General features: G+C 39.7%; 1 protein-coding gene across 1 annotated transcript; it reads left to right on the forward strand.

Moving 5' to 3' along the window:
* The first annotated feature begins 117 nt into the window (after window positions 1-117).
* LOC6592038 (transmembrane and coiled-coil domains protein 2) lies at window positions 118-23,807 on the forward strand. Its single transcript, XM_026985983.1, has 10 exons — window positions 118-554; window positions 18,815-18,988; window positions 21,394-22,089; window positions 22,158-22,222; window positions 22,289-22,800; window positions 22,884-23,004; window positions 23,060-23,164; window positions 23,253-23,366; window positions 23,441-23,616; window positions 23,681-23,807. The coding sequence occupies exons 2-10, from the start codon at window positions 18,856-18,858 to the stop codon at window positions 23,805-23,807; spliced, it is 2,049 nt and encodes a 682-aa protein (XP_026841784.1). The 5' UTR covers window positions 118-554; window positions 18,815-18,855.
* The last annotated feature ends 1,242 nt before the right edge of the window (window positions 23,808-25,049 follow it).

Consider the following 25,049-nt stretch of genomic DNA (forward strand, 5'->3'; position numbering starts at 1 on the left):
AAATTTTTTCTGGCGCCGCGAACAACAAATGGTAGTGACTTTTTCCGTTGATACTTTTGTTGATTTTTAGCGGCGCGTTCTTCGTTCCGTTTCGCGCATAAATAATAATCCTCAAAGAAAAGTAAAGTGCAACTAAATTAATTAATGATTTAAGTACAAAAAAAATCGCGAGAGTCGCGCAAACGAGAAGAGGAAAACCAGTTTTCCCACCGTGCAATGCGCAGAGCCCCAGCGAAAGAAAAACGGGCCCAAAGGAGATGCTAAAGCAGGAAAAAAAATCTAGTGAAAAAAAGTTTTATTGTTGTTAACGCACACCAAAACAGGTCTCTCGCGGTATCTGTGGGTGTGTTTGTGTGTTCGTGTCCGTGTGCATTTGTTATTGTTAGTGCAGACAAGAGGAAGAGTGTAAAGAGGCATAAAAAAGGGCGTCGCAGTTTGCAGCAGCAGCCAAAAACTACACACACGAAAGAGGCGTGGAGGAGAGGAAGAGAAAAGAGAGTGAGAGAGTGAAAATAGCGGTAAAGCGTGGGGTAGCTGCAGCGGGCGGTTCAGAGGTGAGTGCGTGCCGAATATTGTTTATAGTTTCTTATTCCAGTGAGCGTTATGTGCATGCATATGGGTATATGTATTCATATGTATGTATATGTGGGCCCCAAACTACAAAGCAAGAACAACTAAAACCACACCCACACATACTGCTATTGTCCGAACAGTGGGAACACACGCACGTACCTGCAGCCCACGTATGCACGGGTGTGTGTGTGTGTGTGTTATGCTTGACCAGGAGCGGGTTTTGGTCCAAGGGTAAAAGCACGTTTTGAATGACCCCCCCCCGCAATGAAGAGAGAGGAAAGGCAGAACAAAACAATCAATCATTAGTCTTTCCGCTCCTGGACGTGTTTGTCCAGAGGCGGATTTGGATTTGGGCCATGGTCCATGCAGCGGATGGCAGAATGCTTCCTCTTTCAATATTCAATATCGAATGATCGACAGAGGCTTGTCCAGGGGCGGTTTCTTCCATTCAGGTAGCAGCACAATGTTGGTCCCCTATAAGAAAGAAGACGGCATAAAACGTATAATCAATCAGCAATTTGGTGGGCAAAGAGGGTAGCGGCCCCCATAAAGAGAGTAGAATAGATGCTAATTGGTGATACAGAAGATTATTTATTCCCCCTACCCTCATCTGGCTGTGTCCGCTCCTGGCAATCGACACGGATGGCCAAGCTTTCGCTGCTGCAGCGGGTCGACTGCACTTTGATTGCTTTTTGCTCCCCCTTCCCTCTGCATTCCACATCCCCAGACCATCTGCATAGCACAATTAAAGTTAACAACTTCAATTCAATTCATAATAATAACAGAGAGAAAATGCGTTTTGTGGCATGTTAACAGAAGCAATAAGAAATCGGAGAAAAGAGTCTATGCACAAACAGAGAGTCTCTCTTGCATCTCTTGCAGTCTCTGCTCTGCTCTGCCCCTCTCCCTCTCTCTCTCTCTCTGTTCATCAACCGAAGTTCCTCTTGAAGAAAAGTTGTCTTTTCTTTTGATTGCTGCTTCTTCCTGTTTTTTTTTGTGATACCCTGTTGCACAGAGGGAGTACCCATAATCATCCATGCTAAAATAAAGCAAAAACAAATATTTAGTTTCTATTTATTACGATGATTTGGAGTGACATTTCTATAAATTTATCAAGCAGCATTACGATCGAATGATTGCAATCAACCTGTCTACACAGGGTATTCCATTGTCGACGGGCACTCAACTATAGAGAATATTTTTCCCTATTTTTGTTGTTGGTTGTTCGGCGACAGGCACGGTTGAATCTGCAGCAACAGCAACAGCAACAACAATTGCAATTGAATTAAATTTAACAGAAATGATAACTGTATGAATGAGTGAGTGAATGAAATGAATTGTCATATTCATCTCTCTCTCTCTCTGTTTTCGCTGTTGCCCTCTCCCACTCGCACTTTCATGTGTCCGATGGTAGGTTGGGGCTATGGCTATTTTTGGGGAGGAATCTCTGTGTTTAAATTATTTATTTAATTTTGTGTGCAGATCCACCAAGCCTCCCTCTTCCACTCGCTCGCTCGCCCACTAATCTCTGACAACTGATGATTTTATTTATGAGGGGGATTGCTATACATATGTATAGAATATATAACTGAAAAATATATTTTTCATTGAAAAATGCTTGCTCTCTTATGCTAAAATGTTTGTTTAATTTGCCTCGTGCATGGAATAGCCTTCGGCTCTTCTAATTCTCCCTCTCCCTGTCCCTGTCTCTTCACTCTCTTCTGTTGCCAACGGCGCCAAAAGCACTTACACACACGGAGCACCCGCACGCACACATTAGCGCACCTCAAGAATTTTTTGGAGAGGCCGAAGACCCAGCCAGCAGGTGACGTCAAAAGAGCGACGGCGACGGCGGCGGCCAGAGAGTGGGAGAGCGTGAGATTAGCCATTGTTATGCAGATAGAGGGAGAAGGCTAGCTAGCGATTTGGCGGTGGTGTGGGATAGGGAAAAATGAGAGTCATTCAATCAATCAACAGTTAGCCAATGATTTTAAATGAAATAAAGCAGAGAAGGGGGAATTTATGCTCGTATGCTCGATGCTTATAGAATCATAGAAAATTTTGAAATGGAAACGAACATTCCCTTCAGCAAAGAAATATCTAAAAATGTATATATTTTCTTGATTTATTAAATAGTCTTATAATTCTATAAAACTCCAAGTAAGTGTCATACAGTCGCATAATTCAATTAAGTAATTGTCATGTAGGGCCTTAACTAGGAAATACCCACCAAGGGCGGGGGGGCTGTCTGTGCTGTCAATCAGTGAATGATCTTAATTCATTTTCAATCAATAATTTTCCTGCCTCCTCTTTCCCTACAAAACTCGTTCCATAAATTAACATTTTGACATGTGCCCCACTTCCAGTTTCATTTTCATTTTCTGTTTCTCTTTTAGCTTCCGTTTTACTCTCAGAGTTTCAAGTTCCAATCCCCCCCTCCCCATTAAACTCTCAAAATACTCACCTTATATCGTGCATTATTATGCAATATAATTAGAGCATAAAATACACGCAAATTATTTGCATATTTAATTAAAGCAAAACAAAAAAAAATCAAAAATTGGGATTTTCGTTTGCGTTTTATTTTGTTCTTGAACTTCTCGAACCTCTCGTTTTTGCATTACGCTTTGTTTTAGTCTTTCCCCCGAATTTCCCTGGCATTTTGTTTTGGGCGTGTGCCCAAAAGAGAAACAGAGAATGCGAGAGAGAGAGAGTGGGAGAAGGGGAGCGGGCAGCACACGTGCTCCTCCTAGCAACAAGAGACCTTCGGCAAAACATTTCATTAAAATATTTTGTGCCATTCAGCTTGTTTTTTTATGGCTTTAGTAGTGGCCCACCGCTTAGGTCCTTTTTTGGTCAATATTACTAATTAAATTTTGTGGAATTTTGATGAAGGAAACCCTTAATAAACCCCCCTCTTGCGGTGCACCCTTTTCATCTTTTAAGAACATTTCCTATCGGATTTTGGATTAGATTCTCTCTTTGAAGCACCTCTAATCTTTCTGTTCAACATTTAATCATCGTAATTCGTTTGATTAGCAAAATTATGACTATTTCTTTATTTGAAACACTTTGAGGGAAGTGCATGCCATATTAAGTAGACTTCTGATGCTATTTCGGTTGGGTACCTGCCTTATAAAGCTGCTTTTTCTTTGTATTTTATAGGAAGTACGCAGAGGTCTTATTACGAAGTGGAATTTCTTTGAGATTAGAGTTCATTAGCACATACAAAATGTGGCAGTTTTTGAGTGGTATTCGAATTGCAGATGATGTCAGGGTTTATAAGAGGATTTATTAGAGCTAATTGGAAAAGTATAAGGAAGTACAAGAGAAGAATATTAAAGAAAGTAATTCTTAAGAATAATCTGGAAGCAGTTTCTATATATTTTTGCTTTTATTTTGGGTTGGTAATCGGTTCGGTAAGCGAAAATCATCTGGGTTTTATAGAATACCTCTTAAAACAGCTGTTCTGGTTGCGGAACTGGTTCCGGTGCTGATTCCAATTCCCCATGGTTTCCTTATAAAACTTTCCCTAGAATTGCCTTTCCTTTGCTTAAGTTTTCCTTTCTTTCTATATGTCTGTCTCTGTCTCTTCCCTCACCCACTTCCTGCCTTCCCTCCCTCTTCTCTGCCATATGATGATGTCTACATATCAAATATTAAATTATTGATTGACAGACGACAAGCAAGTCTCAGCTCTTCCCCTTCTTCCTGCCAACAAGCGAAAGGTGAAAGTGAAAACTTTTGTCCCCTCTCTCTTTGTGTTTTTTGTGTGCAAAAAACAATTTAACAATTTATGTGTAAATTCGTGCACAAACGGAAGTTGTTGAAAACTTTTGCACAACGAACGAACGAACGAACGAATGAATGAACCGCAGGGGGACTCCATCCCAATCCATCCCATCATCAGAGAACAGAACAATCACAACAATCAACTTTAGTGTTTTGCTGTGTGTTAACTTTTAAGGTCAGTGTCAAATACGTACGTATTTGGTCATCTCATCTAACCCAAGGGGGGCAGGGAGGATCCCCATTTCGCTACAATATGACTCACATTCGCACTGGCAGAGGCGAAACTTGCCTAAAAACAATTTGTAGGAAGAACAAATACATAGAGATGCGGCTTTTTATGGTTCTTAAGTGCTTCAGAAGGGGTTGAGTCACTTGGGGGAAGAGTCACTCTCTAGGAAGAGTAAATGATCTAGATTCTAGATGCTCTGTACAATTTTAGGACTATAAAAAGAGCCCAAGGAATTTTCTTTACCACAAAAGGTACTCCTTGGGCGGCGGTCCTCTTCTTCATATGTTGCAGATTTGTTTTCCTTAACTCGGATTGTAATTATGAACTGATTTTGATGATTTTTGGTAGAAAGATAGATAGATACACTGTAGAACCCCATACAAAATTTGAGCCATATATCTTTTAAAATATAGCTTCTGTGGACTGTGGGCTTTATAATCTGATTTAAAAGATTTATTATATACATATTAGGGTAGAAAATGATACACTGTCGATCAATAGAATAGAACTCAATGCATTTCCTATAGGGAATTTCATTTTAAAAATCTAGATACGAATGATTTTGGTAAAAACATATTTTTTAATATTCTAAAGTCCATATTTTAATTGAAAAGGTTTTTTTTATATATTTTGTTTTGTTTTTGAACCTAAAAAAAGTTGATATTTTTATCGATCAAGTGCTTAAAATTAATATTTTTTTATTTCATTTATATATTTAATTATATTTTTAAATGTATGTTAAATTATTTTCAGAATCTTAATGTTAAATTGTATTTTTATGATATTTAAAGTTTTATTAGAAATGACTTCGAAAATTCGTAGAAAACCATACTAAGTTTCAGCCATAAATCTCTTACAATAAGGCTCGTTAAAGCAGCGGTTTCTGGGGGGATATAGCTATAATATATCTAGGAATATCCTGCATATTTACAACATTTTGAAGGGCATTCCAACTGTTCCCAAAGCTCTTTAAAAATCCCTATAAAAGATCCCTATCAACACAATAAGTTTTTGTTGAAATCAAAAGCCAATACCTTTTTTGGGTACTACTAAAATGGAAATTCTTTTCAATGCCACAACCGTAGGTTGTTTTTTTGTTGGGTTTCTTGTTTTTGGAAGCTGCTGTCCGCCCTCGAGAGAGCTCCATTTAATTGCCGGATTTTTTGTTGGGTGCCACATATTTTTCATGCAAATCAAAAGTCAGCTCACTTTTCCTGCTCATTGTTTTAATTTTAAGTGTGTTGGGAACAATTTAAATTCATCAAGCGAATCCACTCATGAATCATGAATCATGCTGGAAGGGGGTGAATAAGGGGCAGTGGTGGGGGGAGGGTGAGGAGGTGTGGCACCTCATGCCTCATGTGCCACACTTCCTTCTCGACAACTGAATCTCGTATTCGATGTTGTTCTACCGATTTCCAACTCTTTCTGGCTTCGTAACTCTCGTCTCTTTCTGGCTCTATTTATGTACAACATCTCTATCTCTATCTCCTTCTGGCTTGCTGGGCTTCGATAAACAAGTTTTTTTTTACCCCCTAAGAGACGGGGTATGCTGATTTCAAAGAGGGATTTTTAAGGCAAAGAAGAGAAAGTATTTTTTACGAATACTTCAGGCATTATATACCAAGAAATTACCAAAATCGGAGCTCTAAAAGCTATAGTTATGCCAAAGAAAAATCAGAAAAATATTTTAATAAATTATGCCATGGAAAACCCTATTATTTCTTTCAAATTTAATCAAAAAATTAACAATATCTACCTCGGAAAAAAGTTTAATAAATGACGCAATGGCAAACCCTATAATTTCATTAAAATTTAATTAAAATCGTATCCACATACAATACGATACAATATCTACCTATCGGCATTTGATATAGGACTTTTTTTGTAAGAAAAACTGTTGGAAAAAGTCTTAAAAGCGATCGTTTCTTATGCTTTGATCTATTATATTTTATATTCTTAAATCTTAACCTTAGAAGCTCTCCCTTTCGTATTCCAGTCTTCAGAACGATGGAGATTTGAGGCTCCCATCAGGTTAAATTATTCCCAAAGAATTCCAATAGGGTATTCCTAATGTCCATCATTTTTTTAGCCGTTTTTTTTCCTTTCTGGTTTTGTGGCTTTTTTTTCCTTTGTTTACGCGACAAAAATCATACCAAAATGAGCATAAAATTCGAGTACAAGTACTGTATTTGTATTTGTCTCTATTTGTTATTGTTTTTTTGATTTTATGCCAAGTTTGCTTTTGGTTTTTTGCTTTGTTTTCCGGTTCTCATCGACACACTCCTTGGACGCGTTTCGGCGTCTCAGCATTTCATTTGTTGATTTGTTGATGTTTATTTTATTTTTTTTTGCATTTTATTTATTCGTCTTATTGTGCTTTTTTTTTGTGTTTGCTTTCTTGGTATTTGCATTTTAGTCATGCGAGCGATGGGGCGTCTGTATTTGCCTTCCTTTTGTTGTTGTTGTTGGATTTTCTTACGTATTTCATGAGTTGTTTTTTTTTTCTTTGCTGTCAATTCATTGAACAACATTCGTTGTAAAAATGTTAAACAGGTTGATTGTATTCTCTGATCTCTGATTCAATGATTCACCGAATAATATTCAACAGACAAGCGAATAAAAAGCATGACAGAACAAAAATTGTCACCAGAAAAAATCGCATTAAATGCAAAAAAATGATTGAAAAATTGTGCCAGAGATATCTCTATCTTTGTTTATTTTTTTTAAATGATTCGCAGGCTTATTTTTGTAGAAATTATTCAAAAGAAGGGAAAATATGGGGGTTCTAGGAAAAGAATAAGAAAATATAGATCGATCGCCAAAAGAAGAAAGACCTTTCCTAGAAATATTTGATAGATTTCTTTCTTGGAATTGGAGCCTAAGAGCTCTAAGCCCTCTCTCGGAAAACAGAATCATCCCCTAATTTCCTTTAGTTTTAAGCCCCAAGCTCATCTCGCATTTCCTTATCGCCTGCCCTGACATTTTCATCCATTTCCATCATTAATTTCGTTTCATTTGGTTTTATTCATTACGAAACATTTAGGCAAAATAATTGCCAAACAAAAACGATGATTGTTTGCACATTATGACGCGTATAATTGCTCAACAAAAAAATTGGGGGCCGGGGGGAGGATGGGGGGATTATTTGCCACGCCCTTAAGCGTCGCGGTGTCCATTTCGTCATATTTTGGGGAGGGCAGGCAATCGACCGAACCGGAGGCTTAATTGACTTTTTCGGGGGCTCTGCGGGTCAATAACATTTTCTGATTCAGAGGCAGAGATGGGGCCTGGGGCACCCAGAGGGGATCGGAGAGAGAGAGCTGGTGGCTGGAGATCAAAAGGCGGGCCCCAGAGTTTCAGTGTTTTTATGGTGTCATTTTTCATATGAGAAAGATACATCTTTTGTCAGAGAGAGAGAGAGAGAGAGAGAGCTACAAAAACTCCTAATGGATTCTGGGAGAACTTTCTTTGTGGCGGAGAAAATTTGTAGAAATTCAAGCACACCTTTGGAGGTCAGAGAAAAGCTCTGAGATGTGGCATTCAGACGAAAATTTGTATCTTTTATTTCCGTCAAATAATTCAAACATAAATCGTATGCTCGAAAACCATTTCAAGAACACACCCATCAAAAGCTATCAGCCTTCACCTGATGCCAGAGGTCAAGGCTGTAGTTCGATAATCTTTTAATTTTATATAAACAAAACGTGAAAAAGTGGCCGCAACACCCACGAAACCACACGGAGCCACATGGCCAAAAAAAGCAGCTGCTTGGGCGATGATCTGTCAGAGGAAAAAGCACGCACCACAGCAGCCACGAAAAAGTATCTTCTGGGGCAGAGTATCTCTAGAAAGTGGGACAAAGCAATTGCTTTAATAGTTGGACGGAAGAGAGCCACGGAACAACGGAAGAGATACATAGATACGTAGAGAAAGACAGGAGGGGAAAATAATGGTCAGCATTAGATAACTGTCATAAAGGTAATTACTTGTTTGGAGTGGGTTGTATCTATTACCTTTTTGCTGTAAACAAGTATTTCCTTTTATTGCAGAGACCCACTCACGTGGCTTTCCTTTGGCGAAGACTAGGCTTTTCTTGGAACGTGAATTGGCCATCAAGAGAGAGGGCCCGAAGAGTGGGACGCGTTGACGCCTTTCTTATCTAGTGTCCACGCGAGAAACCCACATATCGGACACCTGACATTAATCAGCCTCAGGTGTTGAGTCGGCTGAGCCCACAACAAAAGCCCGAAAGCCCGAAAGACAGACCAACAGTCGATTCATTGCTTTGTGGCTGAGACTTCCGATATACAGTATATATTCGTATATTTTTAATAAAATTTGAATCACCTTTGAATCATCAGGAAAACGTAGAAAGAAACAAAACAGAGTACAGAATGTAGGGAAATCTGATATCATTGTTTGCTTGCGAAAACTTGAGCTGATTCATGGATTCCCATATACTGGGTTCTGCAATCGAATCCCATCGTATCTCAAAGTCTCGCCTTTTTTCCTTGCGGTCAAGCCATAAATCAATAAATAAACAATATATTTGTTATTGGAGAACTTTAAAGATTGCGGGTGGGTAAAGATTGCAGAGTTTGTAGATCTTTTGGGATGATTTTAATGAATGTCTTGGGGACATAATGGTCTAACATTCTAATCCTTTCTGTCACTGCCTCTTTCTACCCTTTTTGGCTCCTTTTTTGTATTCTTCTTTCTATTGGGCCTCTTTTTTGTTATTTTCTTTTCCTTTTGACTTTTTTTTTCTATTTTTGTTCTATTATTTTTGCATCTTTTTTGTATTTCTCTGCTCTGCTCTTTTCCTCTATTCTTTGTTTTTCTTCTGCCATTTTTTCCTCCTTTTTTGGCCCCTTTTTTGTATTGTTCCGTAAAAAATAGCAGATGAATGCAGTTCTTGGGATCATATTTTAAGGACTAGAGGCAAAAGATATAGTACAGGGTATTTACTGGGTATTTAGAGAGTATTCACTAGCTCTCTTTTGAATGAAACCCTAGTAAAATAGGAAATAAAATTACGTAAAAATTTGTTGCATAAAAGGAAACTTAAACTAAGAAAAATAAACCGAATATTTAACAACCAAATCATTTGCAATTTTAGCCCTCCACCCCACTCTTCTACCATACCACTTTATTACTTTTCTACTCTTCCATATCTGTAAAAAACATTACATATATGTATGTATGTAGTACTGTGTGTGTATCATAAAAATATGATCATTAGGCGCCTCATTATCTGGCGCTACCTGAGGGTAAATATTGCTCTTGCCAAAACGCTGGAAATCGCTGCCTGGAAACATCTATGGTCTGTGTTTACCTACGGTTTATGGAAGGGTACGGCGTCTCTCCCGGGAAAAACGCAAATTCATTTAGGCGGTAATTAAAGATGGAAAGAGCAAGAGATACTAAGAGAGAGAGAGAGAGTGAATGTATCATAAATCAAATTTGTATCTTTGTGTTTTATGGTTTGCTGATTCATTTGGAGAGATTAATTGGATTTTGGAGACTTCTGCCTATTCATGCTAATATACATAAGTCTGGGCAACATTCTTTGAAGTCGAAGCAGCATGTGTCTTGATTCCCTTGGAGACATTGTTAACTGTGGAGATCGGAGATGTCTAAGCAACATGATTCCTTCTTCTATGCATCATCTTTGGGCACATGCTAAAGTTGGCAGCATGTCTTTAGGTCTTAGGAACATGTTTCCTATGGAGGCTGGAGTTTTTACCTGTTGAAATTTGATTCTAGGATTTGAGCAAGAGCTTTAAAGCACTGGCTATGAGTCTTATGAGTCTCAAGAACATGTTGGAACATCTTCAGCAGCATCTTTGGGGCTTTTACTTAAGTATATTTAAAGAGTCGTATTTTTATGAGCTTTAGAAACATTTTGCTAGATTGTTTAAAGGTCTAAATGGAAATATTTTCCTTCCTCTATCGTTATCTTATTTAAAGTTTACCTTCAGTTTACTCACGTGTAACCTGTAACCCACTAATTATGATAGATAACGAAGGAACGAATGAAAGAACCAAAGAAATGCCCTCATTTGCACTCGGAATTTGTACATATTCGTAGCGTATCTTCTTCCTATATGCCACATTCCAATCGAATAGATACTTGAACCGCACCTGTGACTGATTGATTGATAAGTGAGATTTGTTTGTAATTAAAATACCATTGCAAAATGTTGATATCTTTGGGGTTGAATGCGGTGCAAAAACAGAAATAGATCTGACGATGGCGAGGGAATTGGTATTGTATTTTGCATATCGAACAGCAGATTAGATTATATGTCAGAAAATAGGGAATAGGGGGATACTATAGAAGGAAAATGGTTTCCTTGTGAGGGTAGAAGATTTAGATATTTTTATTTATATTTATTTCTTTTTATTAAAAATTATTTTTTTAATTGATTTTTATGTGTTTTTATTTATAAATTTGGTACTTATATTTTATTCATGTTCCTTCCTTTTTATTTATAACTATTTTTTCTTTTATTTTTTTTCACTAATTTCTTTGTATTTATATTTGTTTTTTTTTATTTTTATTTATACTTATTATTATTACTTTTTTTATTTAGTTTTTTTTTAAATTTATATTTGTTTTTTTTTTTAATTTATATTTATTAATTTTTTCATTTATTTTGTTTGTTTTCATTTTTTTTAATATCGTTTATTTTTTCATTTTTTTTTTGTATTTTTAGTATTTTATTTATTTAGTATTAATTTATTAATTATTTGTATATTAACAATGATCTAATAAGGATAGAGTAAAATATTAACAGAAAGAAAACATTTTTCTAAAGATATTGGAAAATATTACCGTCAATTATTGTAAGGGATATTTCAGGGTAGTGGAGTGGGTTTTATGGTTCCCTATAGTTTCTGTTTGCATTTTCCAACGTTTTCCTTATTTTCCTACTTTTTTTTTTAGCCATATACTAGTACCGTAGCTAATACCTTTTTTCTGGGTTGTAATATAGTTTTTCTTTGGTTTTCCTTTGGCTTTTTGTCTGTGGTTTGTGCTTCTGGCTGTCGTTTCGTTGCGGTTTGCTGTTTGGCTGTCGTCGATTATGACAGCTTTTCGCTGCTCTTCGAGTGCGCTCGGCGCTTATCTCTGAAAATGGAAACAAATGAAATGTTGCGCAACTTTTTCGTGTGTAATTTTTTTTTTTCGCGTCGCGCCGTGAATCACAATGAACGATGATATTTTACGTACTTGACACCAGGTGCTCTACCTCCCTCTCTCTTCGCCTATCTCTTGCTGTTTCGCACTCTGTGGCCACATCCATGCCTCCCGGTCTTTGCCGCTGTTCCACCCTCACCCTCTCTGCCCCACCCTCCTCTCTCTGCCCCTCTCTCGTTGCAAATGAGAACAAAGTTGTCAGAGAGACCCCAATAAAGTGCTGCCTCTCTCTCTCTCTCTCGCTGCGACATTTTGCAGGCAGCTATCACTCCTCCGTCTTCGGCCCCTCCGTCTGTTCCTCTGCCGTTTCGTTACAGCAAAAACAAAACTCGCTCTTTTTTTAACAACAACTTAAACACCTGCAACAATAAACCACAAGGCAGAAACAAGCGCTGTGGCAACACAAGCAACAAATTTTGACAAGAAATTAAGGTTAACTCTGGTGGTAGCCGAAGCTTTAGATACCCTTTAAAGATCAATTTCTTAAGGAATAAAAAGACTTGGATACCCTCTGGGAACTCCGGGAACTCCGGGAACCCTCTAAATCCGCTTTGTTTTGAAGGAAAAAAGCTGTGGATAACCTATGAGAATTCCTAAAATAAAAGCAGCTTAGATCACTCTTCAAAGATTGTTTTCTTCCAAGAAAAGAGCCATTAGATATGCTTAAAAAACGTTTTGGGAATGTAAGAAAGATAGCCTTCAAAAAAGTGATTGAGAATAGAATAAAATTACTCTTTAAAGATCGATATTTAATTAGCGAAAAAACCCTTTAAAGATCTATGGGAACCCCAAGAAAGATATCTTGAAAGGTTTATTGGGGAATAGAATGAAAGATACCCTCTAAAGATGGTTTTGGTACTGGAAGAAGGATACCCTTTAAGATTGAAATTGGGAAACCGAAAAGGGGTACTCTTTAAAGTTTCCTAGGGGAATAGAATAAAAGATACCCTTAAAAGATGCTTTTGGTAATGGAAGAAGGATACCCTTAAAGATTGAGATCGAAACCCAATGAAGGAATCCCCTTAAAGATTGATTGAAATCTAAAAGAAGATAAACTTTAAACAAGATACATACAGACCCTTTAGTACCCTCTTAATGCCCTCTCTTTAGTGGGGTTGGCGGGGTTAAAGTGCATTTGGCCCCACACATCATGCGCCTGTTGTTAAAATGTTGAGGTTATAATGCCCCCCCCCTCCCACCCCCCACACACCGTAAAAAAAATTCAAAAATCTTTCCACTTTGCTTGTGTTTTCTTTTTCGCTTTTATTGTTTTTGTTGTGGGTTTTTATTGTTATTTTGTTAAGAAAACTTTGCAAAGTTTTCATTTTTCCCCGCCATCAACAAAGCGCAAGTTCAATGGATGTTCCAAAGCAAACGGCGACAATCCAAGCCAAGCCAAGCCAAGCCCTGACCTGGCCAACAGTTATGCTGTTGGTTTTGGCTCGTTTTGTATCTCTGAAGTACGTATTTCTTACATAAGCCATGAAGCGAATGAACGGGGGAGAACAGTGAGAGAAAAGGTGTGAAGAGAGTGGAGAGGGAGTGACGCTAAAGTGGAGGGAAAACTAGGAAAAGGCGAATACAATGAGGGAAATCGAAAGAAGGGTACTTAAGATAGATAGAGAATAAATTGAGTTTGGCAGGGAATAATGGAATGGAAGGGGACATTTTTAAAGAAAATTAGGGATTATTTTTATAGAAAATTTCGTTAAAAATTCTATGGAATATTTACTGGAAATTAAATGAGTGAAATTTTGAGAAGATTTCTAATAGATAGATTGATAGATTGATGTCCAGTAACTAAGAAAGATTTTACAGAAGATTTAGGAAGTTTTCTTTTAAAGATTCAGAGGAAGTTTTAACACAAAAAAGAGACGACAATTGTGTGGAAGAATTCGAGTTTTTGATCTACAGAGAATATAGAATGTTGGGCAAACCTTAGAGTGGAGACCTTTGATGGATAGAAAGAGGTTTTAAAAGACTGATTATGATAAGCCTATTACCAAAATCACCCCCTAAGACAGTTCCATCGTAAAGATACTTCGATTGTCGAAGGTAATCCCTAGATTGTGGCCCTACCAAATCTATAGTCCTTATAATGATTAAAAAAGTAGCATTTCCCATAAATAAAGCCTTGAAATAATTACATTTCCGCGCATGACATGATTTCAGAATGTAATTGGTAAATTTATGATAATTATTCCTCTAGATTTCCAAAGATAAGATCGTCTGGAATGCCCCAGAGTTAAGATCGTTTTGAGTTCTTGAGTCTTGAACTCAATTAAAACTGGGAGACGTAAACCCAGAAGCGTCTGGGCTCATGAGATCATTCGAAATTCAAATGCAAATCGACTCCAGAGAGACAGGCGAGTGCTTATAGAATATGTTGTGTTTTGTCGTCTATAAAAAGCATTTCCACACACAGCCATATTATTGCTAATGATAGAATTACGACTTATGGGCGAAGATGGAAGAAGCAGGCGAGCTGGAGGAGGAATGAGAGTGGGAGCAAAGGCAGTGGGTGGCGGGAAGTGGGAGGTGGGAGGTGGGTATATAATGTGCACCCAATGGAAATGCAAAATGAGACTGTAATTATTTGCTGACTGAATGACAGTCTGGGGCTGTCTGTCGCTGTCTGTTGCTCAGACTTATAATTTAATGCGGTTCTTTATATTTATAATCCAAGCGTGGTGACCTTCACAGATGATAACCAGCCGGCGGGGCGGTAATGGCCGGTATAAGAGGTAGAACTAAGGGAGTCGATGCATGGGAGTCTCCGTAGGAGGTATCCCATGAAAGGTGGGATGGTAGATGGTGGTCTCCGATGGGAGATGGTAGTCCGGTGAAAGGAAGGCCCTGCTCAAAGGTCGAAGGTGAGAGGAAGGCATGGCCACATGTTGCATGGCCCGTAAATGACTATCTTTGTATCTGTTGTCGTGCCGGGCAACGTTGCCGCATTTCATTCACTGAGTCATTCGGTAAATTGTTTTCTTTTGTGCATAATTGAGGTCGGGGTCTATTCTGTTCTATCTTTTGATAAATTATCTCCCTCTGTCTCTCTCTCTCTATGGACTTTGAGCTCCACTACTCTTATGGGCGGCAAATGCGGAAGTGCACTTGATATTGTGGATCCGTGAGATGGGGGAATAGACTAGTGATAACAGACGACCCCCATTTATGCTGATAGTGCTTATACGTATATGTAGAGCTGACGATGACGAAGTGAGCTTTTTTTCAGAGCTGCTTATCACGAGACTTTTGCGACTTGAAAGTGGAGATCTTCATATAGCGAAATCCGAACCCAAAACAGAGATAAGTCTACAAAGAGAGAGAGAGAGGGGGGAGAGAGGGAGAGTTTAGCTCGTGCCGATGTCAATGACCCTGAAAAACAGCTTTTGTTGAAATGCACCTTGCACCACAATTATTTCTGATGTATTTCTGTGAATGCCCTCTAATTAAATAAAAAAGGGTGGTTTAGGCCTTAAAATAATTTAATTAATTTTTAATTTATTTTTAAACTTGAGAGCAACATCTTTTAAAAGGCGCATTTAGATCGGATTTTTTTTAAATTGAATTAAAATTTAACTAAAATATATGTACCTCTTTTTTTGCCTACAAACTGGTATTTCTTTAAATTTAATTTCCTATTTAATTTTTCATTTATTTTTAAATTTGAGAGCAACACCTTTTAGAGCCACAATTGGATGAGATTTATTTTTAATTAAAATTTGATTAAAATATACAAGTTTTTTTTTTTTTTTTGCCTAAGTTGGTTTTTATTTTGCCTACAAAAGGGTATTTCTTTAGTCGTTATGCCTGGGTTTTGTTATTTTTATGGTTTTTGTTTTTGTATAAATATCACTCCACGAAGCAGGAGAAGAAAGCGATTGAGACGAAAACAAAATACACAAAAAAAACAACAACAACAAAGAAGGTTACAAAATAAACGTTGATTAAAATTCCGGACAAACAAAAAACCGAAACGAAATGAGACGAAACGAAACGAAAGCCCGAAGAAAGGGGAACAAAGAAAAATGATTATGCTTGGGAGAAAGAGTGAGCGAAAAAAAAAAGAGCACAGTATTCCCCTCCCCACTCCTACCTCTGCTTATCTCAACCCCTTCCTCTCTCCCTCTCCGTTATCCTTCTTCCTCTTTCTTTGGCCTTCCTCTCTGCTTATCTGCGCTTTCCCCCCTGCTTATCTACGCTTCCCCCCTCTTTATCTGCTGTGTGCTGCGGCGCAGTCAAGTGCAGATGAGCATTTGGGTTGAAAGCGCACTGCCCAGGGCTGTGGCGAGGGGGGGGGGGGGGGGGGGGGGGGGGGGGGGGGAGAGCAAGCAGCGGCGGCGACGCACGACAGGCAAAGTCCATCTTTATTGGAGATGGGAGCGTGACTATCGGTGGATGTTGAAGAACGAAGCGATCGATTGCATCGACTATCATCGAAGAGCAGTTTGGGATCCCAGATCGATAATATCGGTATACCCTATGGGATGATCAGTTTTCATGGGACATTTTGGTACCCCTTTTTATGTTGTTCTATCGCAGATAAGGCTTTCATATTTAGGAAGGCCATAGTCTAGGAGGGAATAGTGATACTCTTCCTAGATCCATGGAATATTCCATATTCCATCCCCTATCAGATTATGTTTATATGGTAAATTTTAGTGCTTTTTTCCAGTGCCGATAGCACCGATCACGCCGGCCCATTGCTACCATCTCTAAGTATTATCTCCTTCTCTCTCTGCCGCTTGGAACGGAATGGAATGGGCTTACAAGGCATACAATTACAGTACTGTTAAAGAGCCCCTCTCTCTCTCTCTCCCTCTCTCTCTCTCCCTATCGCTTTGTATGCGTATGCTTATGCGATTGCCTGTCTGTGAGCTTCAAGGGATTTACCAAACGGAAAATTACCCGAAAAAAATGTAAACGAAAGTGAAAAGAAACGAGGGGGGGGGGGGGGGGGGCAGCAGGCAGGGGCAGGGGAACGTGGTGTGGATGTTCCTCTCTCAATTGATTTTCTCAACTGAAGTTACAATGGGGTAGGTCTCCGGTCTCTTCGGTATGCAAATGGGTGTGAAAGTGAAAGATAAAGTCGCATTAAAGCTGATTAGTGCTTGAGGCATTCTTCAGCATCGTGCGAGTACTTCTTCAACAAAGATTAACTGAGGATTAACTTTTCAAAGGGGATTACATTCAATGGAACTGGAGATATTTTCTGCTGAAATATGAGCTTTTTTTGTTGGAAATTTGAGATGGGGTTTTTGGATTTGTTGGGGTTTAATTAAAGAGTATAAAATACCTTTATGTTGAATGAGGTACCAAAAAGGTGTTCTATGGCGGGTTACGGCCTACTCTTCTTTGTCCCAGAATCGTACAACGTAGGATCTTTCGGTCTACAAATTTGCAGCAACAAATTTCACAGTCTTTGGCGATGCACAAAAGTCGTCCCCCTCTCACAAGCGAATGATTCTAAACGGAATGCCCAATAGTACAGCAACAAATTGCATGTCTTGTGCATGACTAAGGCCAAGAAACGGCCTGTACATATCGAATACATTAGGTTTATTTTAATCAACCGATAGAACAAAGCGTTTACCATCTCCTAACGTATGTATGTATAATAAGGTCTATATATTCCTGGTCTATATATTCAGGAACCTAAATAATAATATTTTCTACTAGACTTCTAAAAAGAGCTACAATCGGTTGATTATTGTAGCCAGAATTAAGATTTTGTTTGGAAATTCCTACATTTCCCAAGACGTTTCTTAGTGAACATTTTCAAGAACCGGAACATGTACGGAACCCTCCGTGCACCACTCTAATTGCTGCCCCTCCCCCCCCTGCTGAGGCCCAGAGGTGTTACATCGCTGAAGGCGGCGCGGCGTTGGTTTATTAATAACACAATTTTGTGTCTGTATAATGTTTGTATAAATGTTTATAGTCGGGTAAACAATTGTTATCATTGTGTGCCACAAACCTGATGATGATGTGTCCTCCACCTCTGACTCCGACTGCCTCTCCCCTGGCTGTCTCTCCTGTCTGCTCCCCTGACTGTCTGCACCTCTGACTGCTATAAAACATCCATTGGCATGCCGCTCAGGGCACTTGAGCTCTACGAAATTCGTATGTACAGCAGTCGGAGGAGGCCACATAATCGATCTATATAAGGTGTTCTCCCGTTCTCATACTATGGCGGCTACTGGGCATACAGAGAGAGAGAAAGAGAGATTGTTTTTACCATTATCTCTAATAAATTGACACCATATCAGGTTTATAAAAAAAAACAAACATACAAACATGCACTGAACGACAAAGGGGGTAACATAAAGAAACTTTGAGAGTTAATGGTACCCAAAAAAAATCTGGAAGTCTGATTGATTGATTTTGTATGAAAAAAGTCTTCTTTTGAGTGTAGGATTGTATCAAAAATTATCCCAACAAACTATATATTTGTATGCCTTTCAAGAAAACTATATTTTCTGGTTTTTACCATCAAAATTCTAAAATAAGGAACAAAGAATCATTAATATAATCTAATAATCTTAGATCTACCCACTTTTATCCCCTTCCTTTAGAAAAATATAGATTGTTCCTACACGGAACCCGAAATACCTATAAATGTTCACATATTCTTCAGTGTATAAACCCAAACATTCCTATAGATTGAATCCCAAAAACACTTGAATTTATGGCTTTTGTTGGCTTGTTGTATTTACAAGAAAATATTTGGAATATTTTACACCATATAATCGGATGGTTTTCATCATCGAACACCCGCTAAACAATGCCAAAAATGTATATAATTTTTTTTGCATAATTAAACGTGCTCCAGTTTTCGTATTATTCGTATTTCACTTATTTATAGCTGTGATTGTGGATTGGATTATCAGTTGAATGCTTGGAGAGTTGAATCACCTTTGGACTTTGTGTTCCGTAGCCTAGAAATACAAATAACAAATGATTGGAATATTATAATTAATTCTTTGCCTTGGGTTTTCTTTTATTCGTAGAGTGTGGCTGATCTACCATTGAATGGCAACAAGATGCAATAATGGACTCAACGCCTAATGCGGTGCCAAGTCGGGATCTCTTAACCTTACAGCCACTGCGTCCAACACGGGGCTCGAGTACGAATCTACGCGCCAGTCGCAGTCCATCCGCCAGTCGCAGCACCGCAGAACAAAGTAAATTATTAATTAAGGAACCATCTATCTGTCTATCTTTAGGGAGGAGTAGTACCCTTCCATCCTCTATGTATCGGTCCATCTTTAGGGAGGAGCAGTACCCTTCCATCCTCTATGTATCTGTCCATCTTTAGGGAGGTGTAGTACCCTATCTACTTTGCTTTTCGCAGCCTCATAATCGCTTTGATTGGCGCGTGTCTTAATGCTGTGGCTTCCTCTTTCCTTCAGCATCTTATCGTCTGGGTCTCACTCGTTTAATGGGTATTCATGATTAGGTCTGGGGCTTTCAATCTTGTTTCTAACTAGGGAATAATGTTGTTATCAGTGGGATGCTGCTGCTGATTCAATTAGTATTTCCGGCTATTAAGTCTGCAGCCATCGAGGCTTAAGAGGGGGAAAAAGATAGAAAATTGTCTGCTTAAAGAAGACGCAAATATAGGATTCTGAATGAAATTTTGAGATTAAAGATGGAGCTTGAATGCGGGTTTTTAATGGTTAAAGAAAAGATGCGAGTGCATATCAAAGATTCCTTTTAAATGGCTTACAATACTCTACTGTGTTGCGGGCTATAACATTTCTTTAGTGTTTTATTTATGAAAAGATACTTAAACGTTTTTGAAAAGAAACTTTGTGAATAATAAGGCTTTAGATGCCAAAGTTAGGCTGTGATTCACATATTAATTAAGTTTAAGTGAATTATTCTTGCCGTACCGATACTTAAATATTTATATGTGTAGCAATACCAAAGAAGAAACCTTTAAATACCTTTTTATGCCGATTAAAACGCATCCCATATCAATTATAGCAATGGGCTTTTAGTCAGGGGGGCGGAAGAAACAAAGCAAACAAACAGCTTTCCCCTCCACAAATTGTTCTTTTTTTGGGGGCATTGTGATGCTCTCAATTTATGCTCCAGATATCAATGATGACTCATCTGCAAAGCAACCCCCAGGCACCCATCTACCCTCCCTTAGAAATCCCCCAGCCCCGAGCTTCTGCGTATTGCAGCAATCAGCTTTCCACAGGGCCATATTTTTGCAAACCCACAAAATTTTAGCCTGCTTTTGTGCGCTTAAGATAATTATTGAAAAAGTAAAGCCTGCTTTTGTGTGCTTGCAATTATCATTGATTGTTGATTGCTTATATTTTGTATATATTTTGTCTCTAACCATTTGTTTTCCTATTTTACTTTTCACACACATTTACATATATTTTTCTTTGTTTTTTCTCTCTTCCTTTATTTACCTTTTCTTCAGCTTTTGTAACCGTTTGAATGTCAATTGTGCTGTAGCCTACATACCCACACACACACACACAAGCCACAAGAAAATAGAATCTCGAATTTCCATCGCAATAAATCATTAATAAATGTAGGTATATAATCATTTCAGATATAGTCTTAGCTTTATGTTAAATCATACATTAAAAAACGCAAACATTTTTGTATTTCTACAGCGAGTTTTCATTAAAATTAAGTAAAAAAAAAATATGCTCTTTATTGTGATATTTCATTAGTAAATCGTATTTTTGGAATGCAATAATTTTTGTACTGCGAAATACTATAAATACGATATTTCGTTACTAAATCGATTGAATCTATATTTTGTCAATTTATTCTCATTAAAATTAATAGTTTTTCTTGTATTTTCACTTTTGCTATTCCCAATTATCGAGTGTTCATTGTGCCTGCCTTTTCTTGTTTGTTTTCGTTGAATTCTTTGGCATGCACGCGATTAAAAACGCTATTAAAACGCTTGGCGCTGTTCTCTTCCTCTCTCTATTTGTCTTCTCTTTCTACTATCCGGCTTATGCTCTCTCTCGCCCGCGCGCAGACCATGCGGACGGGTCTCAGTGTCAATCATTCATGTAGGTGAAGACATAACTCAGTGGAAAAGCACACGCACACAGCCATCAACAGTCGCCCTCGGCCGAGCCATCAACACTCTCCTCTCTGCCCATCACTCACACTCGCTTCCCTGCCCAATACAACCATTACTCACACAATCACTCACCCTCTCCCGCTCTCACATCACATAACGCTTCATACTCATACACTATTTCTCTCACTCATACGCTCTCTCTCTCTCTCTCTCTCTTTGTCTCGCACACAGCATTCACCAACAGCCACAGCAGCACTTGCACTTGCACACTCTCTCTAACACCCGCCCTGCCACCCACCACCCAACACCGCCCTCTCATTTACACACTCACACAGCGGATGACACTGCTTTCATTTTAAGCCGGCGCCTATGTGCATGCAACACATTTTTCCCAGCTGCGGCGAGCTCTGCGCGATCTTATCATTCACAAAAGAACAGTCAGAAATAGGAATAGAAATAGAAATAGAAAAAATAGCAATAACCCCATCACTCGTACCGTTTTTTCTATGCGCCACAATTTACCAGTGTCCAGGGAGCGGGCCAGCGAGGCAGCGGCAGCCACACAAACAGCAGCGGCAGCGTCAGGAGGTGCATCAGCAGCAGCAGCAGCAGCAGGAGCAGGAGCATCAACTTCTGGAGGACCAGCAGCAGCAGCAGCCACAACGACTACGACAGTAGCAGCAGCAGCAGCGGCCAGCACTTCCGGTCCCGCTTCGGGGAACACCAATAGCAATTCTTCGGCCTCCTCCAGCACAGTGGCAGCTGCACAGGCGGCTGTCTACAGCGGCGGCAACACGGTGACCGGCAGTCTGGGCAGCGGTGGGGTGGCGGCACGTGGCTTCCGCAGCCACAGCCCCACCCACCGGCGAAGGAGTCGCGAGAGGCAGCGTCGGACCCATGGCTCGGATCAGGGCGGCCTCCTGGCCTACAGCGGCCTTGTGGGCGTCAATGATATGAATGATTTTGGAGGTGTGGTGGGCGGCGGAACCCAGGGAGGCGGCGGTGGCGGGAGTGCTGGCACAGGCAGTGGACTAGAGGATTCCCGATTGTCCGGCAACGAGGACTACTATTCATCATTCGTGTCGGATGAGTTTGACAGCAGCAAAAGACCGCGGAGATGCACCCACGAGAGGAGCTCCAGTGTCCAGGCCATCGATCGTTTGAACACGAAAATCCAATGCACCAAGGAGTCAATACGACAAGAGCAAACTGCCAGAGATGGTGAGAGAGAGAGAGAGGGGGAGTCCTTAAAGGCACAGAAAGTTTATATAGTATCTATTCCCTTTCAGATAACGTCAATGAATATCTAAAGCTAGCAGCCAGCGCCGACAAACAGCAGCTGCAGCGCATCAAGGTACGAGTCCCGCCAGTCCCTTCGAGGAAAGTCCCCCCCCATTAATTTACCCTTCTTTTGCCACAGGCTGTCTTCGAAAAGAAGAACCAAAAGAGCGCACACAGCATCTCGCAGCTGCAGAAGAAGCTCGATAACTATACGAAACGAGCCAAAGATCTGCAGAACCATCAATACCAGACCAAGAGCCAGCATCGACAGCCGCGCGAGGTCCTGCGCGATGTGGGCCAGGGTCTGAGGAACGTGGGTGGCAACATACGCGACGGCATCACCGGGTTCTCTGGCTCTGTGATGTCCAAGCCGCGAGAGTTTGCCCATCTCATCAAGAACAAGTTTGGCAGCGCCGACAACATCAATCAGATGAGCGATGCCGAGCTGCAGGGCATGCAGGCGGCCAATGCCGCCGATGTACTGGCAGCCAACGAAAGACTGCAGCAGCAGGTGCCAGGCGCTGGAACCTCCACAGGATCGGGTGGCGGCGGACACAATAATAATACGGGAACCGGCAGCGGCACAGGGAAATTCAACAGCGACAATGGCAGTGAATGCAGCAGCGTGACGAGTGAGAGCATACCAGCGGGGTAAGCATATGGCCTGGGGGGGGGGGCATGGGATCCCTTTGCAACATGGAGTACTTAACGAGGGCTCTCTTTCGTTGTTGCAGCTCTGGCAAGAGCCAATCTGGTGCCAGCCAATATCACATAGTCCTCAAGACACTCCTCACAGAGCTGGCCGAACGCAAGGCAGAGAATGAGAAGCTCAAGGAGCGCATGGAAAGGCTAGAGGTACGCGCCCTCTTTTCCCTCTCTGGACTTACATTAATTCTTCATCTATCCACAGACAAGCCAAAAGGAATTTAATAACCTGACAGCCACACTCGAAAGTGAACGATATCGTGCCGAGGGACTCGAAGAGCAAATCAATGACTTGACGGAATTACATCAGGTTTGTAGGACACGAGACGGTGCCTTTCCTTTCCCCTTTTGGCATGGTTCCAAAAATAAATATGGCCCTTTGTTTTATCCTTTTGCAGAATGAAATTGAGAATCTAAAGCAAACGATTGCCGACATGGAGGAGAAAGTACAATACCAAAGCGATGAAAGACTACGTGATGTCAACGAAGTGCTTGAGAATTGTCAAACGAGGGTAAGCCCCTAGACCAAAAGGAGAACAGACTCATATTCATATTCACATTCATATTCATGTAATCCCTCTCGCAGATATCCAAAATGGAGCACATGTCACAGCAACAATATGTCACCGTTGAGGGCATTGATAATTCGAATGCCAGGGCCTTGGTTGTGAAGCTCATCAATGTGGTATTAACGGTATTACAGGTGGTACTCCTACTAGTGGCCACAGCAGCGGGCATTATAATGCCATTTCTTAAAACAAGGTATGGGGTTTTTGCAGTAAAGAATTTGAAGGTGGAAAACTAATTGAAATTTTGTTGGTTATAGGGTACGCGTTTTGACCACATTTCTATCGATTTTCTTTGTCATCTTTGTGATACGTCAATGGCCCGATGTGCAGGATATTGGTTCCGGTCTGGTGCGGCATCTCAAGCAATCGCTTGTGGTCAAGTGAAGCGGAATTCCCATGCAACCCATAAAACATTATGTTTCTTTAGTTATAAGTTCTTAAAAGTGCTGCATATTCTGTCTTTTTTTTTGTACATAGCTTTGTCGACATTTTTAAAACCGAAAATTGTATCAATTATCCCACAAAAAACACTCATTCGCATTCACATACACACTCACATGAAATCTGTACAAATCATACATTATATATCCCATATATATCATCAGATCAGATCGGACATCTCCCCTACACTCTCTCTCTAGAAAAATTGTAATAATATCTTCGAAAAGTGCTGATTACTCAACTAAAATCTGAATGGAATGAATGAATATACATGCTGTTTAATGTATACTCCTACGATATGTGTAATGATATAAACTATATATGCTATAAAATAACTCTTATATTATATAAAGTGAAAAATGTTTGTATAAATCCCGAGAATTACTTCGTATTTATTTATCCCTCACACCCACAACCCAACCACAAAATGTACGTAAATGGTGGCCTAAAAACACACACACACATCTATATATGGCATATACATAGATATATAGCAATTTCCAATATATAAATACCCTACACGTACATTCGGAACAGCAGCTGCAGTGATTCCCAGGCCCTTGGATTGGATCAACACCAAACACACAGAAAATACAATGAATCCTCCTTCTACACAAAAAATAGGCCGACTATAATTAAAGTTGAAAGAACATGCGTAAGAATCCAAAATGAGTTGTCTATTACTGCCGTTCGCGTGTTGTGTTGGAAAACAATCGTGTAATTAGGTGTAATTAGGGATGGTTAATGTGGGATTAAAGAAGTGCTACCCAGCAGGGTAGCAGGGAGGCTTGGGATGCCTGGGTAAAAGGGTTTATGGACACCAATAAACTCGGGTGGATTCGAAACCCCATTGAAGTTTAGCAACACGTCGCATATCTCGAATCTACATGGCATATGGGATGAAGTGCTGGCTAAACAAGGCATTATCTCATCATGGAAACTAATCGGAAATGGAGGAAGAATCTCAATAACAGAGGAATACAGATACTGGCACCTTTTAGACCCATCCACCCATGTTGTACCCATCATCGGAGGTTAGCAAACAGCCATCATTCTTAGAATTGACGCTGGAAGGGCTAAGGTTTACTGCATATTTTACAAGCATTAAACAGAATTGAATATATATGCAAAAACGATTTCTTATAGAATCACTTATTATTTCCTGAAGTAAAATGAGTTCTGCTC

Source organism: Drosophila persimilis, unplaced genomic scaffold (genome assembly GCF_003286085.1).
Source record: "Drosophila persimilis strain 14011-0111.01,24,50 unplaced genomic scaffold, DperRS2 tig00000000-arrow-pilon, whole genome shotgun sequence".
Taxonomy (NCBI): Eukaryota; Metazoa; Arthropoda; class Insecta; order Diptera; family Drosophilidae; genus Drosophila; species Drosophila persimilis.

Bases quoted from the DNA above. Each gene is read 5' to 3' on its own strand.
- LOC6592038 (XM_026985983.1), top strand. From the start codon at position 18,856: ATGGACTCAACGCCTAATGCGGTGCCAAGTCGGGATCTCTTAACCTTA. The intron at 22,223-22,288 runs GTACGAGTCCCG...CTTTTGCCACAG, and splicing joins AGCAGCTGCAGCGCATCAAG to GCTGTCTTCGAAAAGAAGAA. The intron at 23,367-23,440 runs GTAAGCCCCTAG...TCCCTCTCGCAG, and splicing joins TTGAGAATTGTCAAACGAGG to ATATCCAAAATGGAGCACAT.